The 8,266-nt window shown below is 49.9% G+C and overlaps 1 protein-coding gene across 1 annotated transcript in view; it reads right to left on the bottom strand.

Moving 5' to 3' along the window:
- Positions 1 to 4,708: 4,708 nt before the first annotated feature.
- The window catches only part of DMRT1 (doublesex and mab-3 related transcription factor 1), a 102,964-nt gene continuing 99,406 nt past the window's right edge, over positions 4,709 to 8,266 (bottom strand). The window contains exon 5 of the mRNA XM_024734279.1: positions 4,709 to 5,762. Within this exon, the coding sequence (XP_024590047.1) occupies positions 5,608 to 5,762 (155 nt within the window). The 3' untranslated portion in view covers positions 4,709 to 5,607. The remainder of the gene's footprint in view (positions 5,763 to 8,266) is intronic.

Below are 8,266 nucleotides of genomic sequence, written 5' to 3'. Positions count from 1 at the left end.
TCACCACATGAACTCCGTTTCCAGGGCTATTAAGCTTTTAATTGGAAAATAGCAGAGGAAATTTCAAGGTGACTATAACGTGTTAGCAGTTAGTGCGGAGAAGAAAAGCCGGAGCGGGGATGAATGTAGAAAGCATATGGTCCGAATCACATTTAGGAGGAACAGCCTGCTTCTACTAAGTCCCAGCGGCTTGTACACTTATGGGAAAAATCATCAAAGAAACTGGAAAGGGAGGGGGGAGGATTACAAGTAAGTGTAACCTCACTAGACCGGATCCACTCTCTCGTTCTGCTCTGGGTGGGGTGTGTGTGTCTGTATGTGCACGTGTGTGTTCAAACCACAATTAACTGGATAGAATTGTGATAGGTATTAACAGCGAAAGGGTGAAAGATAGTGTGCATGTGTGGTTCTCTTTCTCTTGACGCACACACAATCTATATATGTACGTACGTATAAGTCGGAGTGCAGGTGCCGGTGCTGAGAAACCGAAGATGTCCTGACTGGACGCTCATGACCGCAATCAACACTTAATCAAAAGGACAGTTTCATATTGTCCCGGATGTATAATACATCAGGAAAATTTCTGCTTTGCTGCATTCTCATGGAGGGGAGGTCAAGGTTCCTATTCTGCTGTTTAAAACACGACCACGGTGACATGGGAGGCCGGGGCATGCAGAAAGCCCTTTTATTTTACTTATTTTTTAGAAAGCCCTTTTAAAGCAGGAAAACGAGCTCCCTCTCCCCACGCATGAATTTTTCAGCTGTTACCCTGTCCGTGCCTCTTCGGCATCACTCATTGCCCAACTTCACATCGAAAGGGGGGAACAAATGTCTAGCGAGGCGTTGGGGCCACCAGAAATCGATTTTTTGGGGTGACAATAATGCCCTTCCACATTTGGGAGAGACTCGTGTGCACCCCCATGGCATCCCCGAAGCCGCCCTCTGGGGCTCAGGACAGAGGGTAGAGACCTTGCGACCGGGGAGTTACTGAACCTGCGTCTGGCGGCCGGGGGGACGGTGACGTCCCCACACCATTTTGGCATCGGGGCCGAGGCTTTTCGGAGCAAACGGGACCTAAAACGGCCTTCGACCCCGGCGGCCCCCTGCAGACGCGGCTGCGCGGTCGCTCATATTCTAGAACTCTCGAGACCAGCAACAGCTCACCCTGAAGGTAGGCACTCCCACGGGTGCAGATTACTCAGACCTAGACTAGACACAAGGTCGCGCCCGCCCCCATCCTTTGCTGTGGCTGCACGGGTGTCGCTCCCGCACTGCAACATCTGAGGGGGCCCCTGAACGGCGACCTCCGCCCCGCGCTGTCGAAGGGAGGGACTGGGAAAGGGCGCCCTCGGAGCGCTCCCACTGGGCCAGGGCCGCGGGGCCCGCAAGCGCCCGGGGCTTCCTGGGCCGAGTCGCGCACACCCCGCCGGGCATGGGGGACTGCAGGCGGCGGGCAAGTCCCTACACGGTTTTAGAAGAGGGTCGCCTGGGCGGCCTGCAGACCCCGTCTACCTTCGGTGCCAAAGGAAAAAGTAAAACATGTACCCTCCGAGATGAAATGAGAGCAGCGCTGCCTTTAAAATAGTTTTAACGTAATCTTTCTCCTGTGACTTTAAAAACCAAAAAAGGCCGAGGAAATAATTCCAGGTAATTTAAAGAAACATTCTAGAAACAAGAGTTTCTGTTCCCCAAAGTGTTTGCTCTGGGGGCGCTGGTGCAGTTCGCAGGACAAGCCCCCTTTCCGGAACTCTCTTCCGCCTCCCCGCTCCTCTGCAGTCCCGGAAAAAAGCTCTGCTGGGGAGAATGTGGGCGGAGGTGGGGACTTCCAAGGAAGAAGTCCCTTCTCGATTCGACGGGCCCGGGAATGAAGGCGGGAAACGGCCAGCGCTGCCCACACCCCAGGGAAAGTTGGGTGCGAACTCCTTGTACCGAGACCAGACCGGCAAGACAGTGACGCAGCAACGCCAAGGCGCTGCGCGGGCACTCTAAAGCACCCCACCCCCGGGAGCCAGGCCAAGACTCAGCTCACTACGCCCAAGCCAGAGCCTCCCGGGCGGGGCGACTTCCGGAGCAGTTAGGCCGCGCCCACTCTGAGCCCCGCCCCCCAAGCCCTGCTCGCCCCGCCCCTTCGCCCACGACCCTCCCCAGCTGTCCCGACCGCAGCTTAGGGCTGCTGAAAAGTTTGCAGGCTCTTTTGCGGAGGGTGGGGGAAGGTACTCAACGAACAACTGGCTGACTAAAGGCCGTTTGCGTTTTTTGAGGGGTACGGGGGAAAGGCGTCTTCTAAAGGCGAGAATCAAGAGTGGCAACTGAACTTACGGGAGTCCGGCGAGCAGCACAGGTCTCAGGCCTCCGCGTGCGTATGCGCGGAGGGAGAAAGGAGGCCGAGGCCCCGTGCAAGTTGCCGGAGCAAACCTCCCAAAGGGGCGGCGGCGGCGCGTAGGCAGGCAGTGGCGGCCCCAGCCGGCGGGGCGGACAGGGCCAAGTCCGGGAGCCGAGGAAAATCTCCTGCCTTCCACGGGCTGCCCTCTGTATTTCTTTGCGACACGAAGCGCGTTCTGTAAAGCGCTTTTACCACCACTTGGTGCCAAGTGTCAGGTGCGGTGCAGTCTGTGTGCACGTGAAGCCAGTTCAGCACTGCGGTTACCGTTAAGCGAGGGGCGGGAGCTCGATTTCTACACGTGGGCGAGAGTTTAATTTGCACGAGGTGCCCGGGAGACGGCAGTGCCGGCTCCCGCCCCTGCCCGGAATGGCGGTTCCCTGCGTGGGCTCTGGGGGTAAGCGAGTGTCACCAAGAGCGCCCTGGGCCCCGCAGGCGGCTTTCCCCGAGACCCTAGTTACGCAGCGCGGGGTCTGCAGCACACTAGTGGGGTGAAGGGGACACCCGAGTGAGCGCAGGTCCCGGGAGCCGCGTCCGCTGGAAGCGGGGAAAACTCGCCCTCACCCCCAGCCACTGCGGGAGTCGCAGGCGGTCTTGGGGAGCTTCGTCTGCCCACAGCTCCAAGTCGCGTGGCGGAAGTTTGCCCGGAGTCCGGGAGAAGACCCGGCGAGCCCGCCTCGGTCTCTCGCACGGCGCCCGCAAGAGACGAGCACTGGGCGCCCGACACGCCCACACCTGCACACACTTGTGGTGCGCACTCCACATTACACACACTGCGGGTGCCGCCCGCAGGGAGACGCGGCCTTGTTACAGGTGTCCGTTCAAAGGCGCAGAGCTGAGAAACTTATAGCCCCTCAAACGCGGGTGTTAACATTCAGCAGACAAGACTTGCTGTCTGTGCTCTTCCTTGTGTTCAGAATTTTAAGTTCCTTACGCAGTCCGCTTGGGCCTGGCCTGCCTGGCGCTCTCCTCCCTAGCGGTCAAGAATAAGCCTCCTGTTGGAAACCTGAGCGTCGCAGGGCCACTCCACCCCACCAGGCGCGGCCTCGAGGAAGACCGCAGGTCCCTCTTTAACGGAGCCATTCGGCGGAGAAGAGAGAAGCAGCCGAAGCTTCCCTCAACTCCGCCTGGGCCCGTTGAAGTCCTGGGGTCTGTGTCCTCGCGCTGGGAGTAGCCCTTCTTGGGCAGAATCTTCGATAAGAGTCCCCGCGCGGCGGGCGCCCGAATTCAGAACCAAACTCGGCGTCAGGAGAAGCAGTGGACCCTCGGGGCGTAGGAGGCCCACTAAACAAGCCTGGTTCCCAGGGCTCCGACGGCCCACAGTGGAGCTCCGGGCCGCAGTAGGAGGCCGGGAGGCGCAGGGCCTTCGAAACTGGAGCCCGGGCTCACCAGGGACCCAGGGGGTGCTCGGTCAGGGCTCTGAGAGCACACACGGGCGCTTTTCCGGGCTCCGCCTGGCTTTCCAGAAACGCAGGGGCACTGAAGGGAGCTGTGCTGGGGGAGGGCACACACGCACACACACCCGTTGAAGGGGCGTGCCGAGCTTCTCCATCAAACACACCCGGCAAAATTTGTGTGTTGGGGTCATCTTGGAACAGTAGGAACTGGAAGGCTCCTGGATCCGCAGAAGCCAGGATTATTCAAAGAAATAGAGGGGGCCTGGGCAGTGGGCAGCGAGTGCGCAGGTGAGCAAGGAATCTTCATCTCCAAAAAGCCACCACTGACGCCTTGAAGGTGGCGAGTCTGCGGCCCAGTCCTTCCTGGCGCGCCCGGCAGCCTCCGGAGTCGCCGTCACAATACCTACAGCTACAGCCGCCCCGAAGGGCACACGGCTGCAGTAGCAGCAGCCTGACAAGTGTGATAAAATGATCTTCCTTAACTAAACTCGTAAAGCACTGGGCAATAAAACTCAATCTTCTGTAAAATCCAATTAAGTCATTATCTGACTGATTGTATCTTTAATTGAAAACAGAAGTGACAGTAAATTTCTGTGATATATCAGGATCAATCGATACCGTTATACGATTCAGCCCCAAGAAGTGATTTATAATGTCAAACCTATATAGGTAACTCCACATTATTCTCTCTAAAACCACTGGTGGATGAAATTAAGAGTAAGTGCATTTAATAAAAAACAAGATGGTCAGGTTATTGATTACAACAGATGGGGGTGAAATCAAATAGATGTTTTCAAAGCACAGAGCGAAGAAAATACAAGTAATTTCTTTTTTCCTGTTTAATACCGCTCATCAAATATACACACAAGAAAATTCAGTCATCAATAACATTTTTATTTCAGGTACAGCCGCAACTACACAGAACAATGAATTTTTTTAGACTAGTTTTATTTCAGGATGGCTTCTGTTACGTAAGGAGTACAGCACTAGCAATTTTTAACAAAAAATGAACTCAGAAATCTATAGTAACTTTTAAAGATGTACTTATCTTCAAATCAGATTACAACCTAAGGTTACAAAATAATCTAGATTGCATCCATTTTTTTAAATAGTAGAATGTGCATCATAAACTCTTATATTTTTCTAGAAACAACACTCAGGAACTCTGCATTACTAGGGTTACTTTAAATTGTATTGTTTTCAAACTACCCTTTAGAAAAGGTAGCAATTCTTAAAGTCATTAATTTTTTTCTTCTGACTGTTTCAGTCACGTTTTGGATTTGAGGGGATGGGGTCGGGGCTAGGCTTTTCTAACAGCAACACAAACACACACACTATTTCTATTTAACCTTCTGCAGATTTCTAACATAATCACTAACTCTATTCTTCTCACCAGTCAGGAACGTGGCTAAATTTATGGTTTAGCACTTTTATTAAAATACTAAAATTCAAAAAAAGATCTGAGGCACCTAAGATTTCATTTTAAAACTGAAAGTAGTTGACACATTTAGGTGCAAATGTACTGCTTTACTTGAGTGAATTATTGTATTTCTTGAAAACTACATGTAAACCAGTGTCATAAAAAAAATGAGGGACACTAATATTTAACTTTGTGAGCAAAGCACTTAATTGGTGCAGACGGTAGACACAGATAGTAAACTATTCCAAATGTCTTCTAGCCTCTGGGCTAAGCTCTAAGGCGATAAACCAAACATCTTCTCAACAGTTAACTTGGTGTGAGTCAAGGCAAAATGTTAACAACAAACCCTGTGTATAAACGGAATAAACCTGCCACTCCAGGTGAATGGCCAAAGGCATCAGGGTGCCGGATTATTCGTCGTCCTCGATGACGGGAGTGACCGCAAAACTGCTGGGCTCCGAGGCAGACTCACATTCGAGCACTCCCTTTGAGCTGTCGTTACTAACAGAAGAGCTGGTGGAGAGGGAAACCAAGCCACAATCCTGACTGCTGGGTGGCGAGAATACTGGGAAGTGGGGAGAGACGGAGAAGAGTGCGTTAAAAGTGGCTAGTCTTTCTACATTCACCGTGCAATTAGGTTCCAACAAAGAAAAAGGCGCTCTGCAATTTCTATTCGGAGTTGAAAGTGTTTTCATAGACACTCATTAAAATCCCCAGTGCTTCTTTAGAATAAAAAATAGTATTTCTGCACAGTATTATTTAATTGAAGAGGCAAGTTAAGTAGCAGAGTTTCAATTTTATGTTCATTAAAAACAAAAAACAGTCTTCTCCCCCCTCTTTGGGGATACTATTTCCACCCTTCACTGAGCCCCACCCCTTTATGTAAACGATGCTAATAGTTTGACGAGTCTTGTCAAATGATCCATCTGACAAATTACCCCAAGCAAGACCCCACCCCTGTATTTCCACCATTTGACAGGTAACCTTAGTTTCTCAGTAGCTAGCAAGTGAAAGCGATAGCTTATCAATTTTCCTGTTAGTTCTCTTGGACAGAGGGAAACAAACACTTGGGGGAAGGTGTACATACCTTTTAAAAAGCATACCTAACTTTTAAAAAGTCAAAAGCAGTAAATGGGAAGGAAACTTTAAAAAATCCAAAAATTAAAAGAAACTGAATTATACAACACTAAAACAGAAGTCAGGTAAAGGTTTTAACAGCAAACCTATAAACATAAAACTCCACTAGGAATCTGACATTAAATATGAAGGATGCAAAAGTAATAATGTGTTGAACAATTTTTGCAACCTTACAAGCCACAGCAGATACAAAATTTAAGCAAAGGGGTCTCTGACCTTCTTAACCTTAGCTGAGTTTAGATCCACCCCCAGAACTCCCTTCCTGCCTAGTGTGAATGTAATTAAGGGGAAGCTGCAGTGGTAATTTCTCTCCTCATTAACTTCCTGATTGGTTTCAGCCTCAGGATTCCGCAGGGCAGTAGTTTGTCACCAATTCCAAATGGCCAATCGTTAATACTAATGTTTGTGTAACTAACTGCCAGCATCTGCCACGGCTTCTTGTACAACAATAATGGTGAAAGGGTACATTAGTGCCCCTGTGTTAATTCAGCTTGTGTTCATCAATAGGGAAATCTATGATGTAATTAGCAAAATGCATTGGGAGCTGAGTGCTGAAGTCATTTGTAGAGAACTAAATCATAGTAGAAGCTGTACTGGGTCCTGATGTGTTTGCCATCAATACTTATTATGTTTGGAATTTAATAAGGTATATTACCATGCTGAAAAGAGACCTTTTTACAACACAACACTATTTACGCTTGTTATGGGTTTCGAGGTTTGCTGCAGCTAGTGGAACCACACAGAAATAAAAGAACAGAGCTGGGATTTAAGAAGCGGATCTTTAACCACTCCACTGGACCAAATTATCTGAGAAAGCCCCGCTCTTCTAATGTGACATATGGACAGACAGATGGACAGTTTGGGATACCTACCTCAATATCCAATTAGGAAAGGAATGTTCTGAAAACTTAGTAAGTTAAAAAATTTGGAAAACAGTGTAGGTAATTTCCTGACAAGCAATTTACTTTTTTTTTTTTTCCAGTACGCGGGCCTCTCACTGCTGTGGCCTCTCCTGTTGCGGAGCACAGGCTCCAGACGCGCAGGCTCAGCGGCCATGGCTCACGGGCCCAGCCGCTCCGCGGCATGTGGGATCTTCCCCGACCGGGGCACGAACCCGTGTCCCCTGCATCGGCAGGCGGACGCCCAACCACTGCGCCACCAGGGAAGCCCAAAATTTACTTTTGATATTGGCAATATGTGTTTAGATTTACTAAGTTAAACAAAAAGAGTACTAATTTGAACCTAGAAAACCTGAAGCTTTCATTTTCTCACTGTTCATTAAGGCTTCTTACTAAATTTGAGCTGTTATATGGATTTAAATTTCCCTGCAAATCCAAGATAATTTATGAACTGTGTTACATGCCCAAGGATGTTGTATCTACACAGAGAGCAGACTCTGCTCTGACATCTTGTGACTATACAAGGATATGGAGAGCCAACTAAGGGCCAACCAGAGTCTGAGTTCATCTGCCCACCCTCATCCCCATCTCAAGCCAGTGACAGAAGGTTCTCTGTACAGAAGAGATGGAGAAGGGAGTGAACATTTACTACTTCTTGTATGTCACCTACTTTAACGAGTATGTAAATTAAACCCTCAAACCATTCACTGAGAGAATTGTTCTCCCGTTTTTTACAAAGGAGGCCCTGTGGAAGCTGCCAAGGGCAGTGCAACATTGGTCAGCCCCACCTCCTGGCTTGTTCTCACCCCTGCACCATCCCCACCCTTGGGTGTCACATTTAGTCACTGGCCACTGAACCGTCCTAATCTCTGTGTTAGTTTGAGGAGGTAAAATAACTGACCCTTGTCAACTTCATGCAGAGGCTATAAAGGAATAGGCAAAGCGTTCTCCAGACATGTTCTGAGCTTCTGCCTACAGTTAACAGCTGACCTAGGGGTGCTCCCAGCCCAGCCACAAACACCCTGCCTCCCCC

Source organism: Neophocaena asiaeorientalis, unplaced genomic scaffold (assembly GCF_003031525.2).
Source record: "Neophocaena asiaeorientalis asiaeorientalis breed wild unplaced genomic scaffold, Neophocaena_asiaeorientalis_V1.1 scaffold256, whole genome shotgun sequence".
Lineage (NCBI taxonomy): Eukaryota > Metazoa > Chordata > Mammalia > Artiodactyla > Phocoenidae > Neophocaena > Neophocaena asiaeorientalis.
The sequence above is the reverse complement of the archived record's forward strand: the minus strand, read 5'-3'. Positions and strand labels throughout refer to the sequence as shown.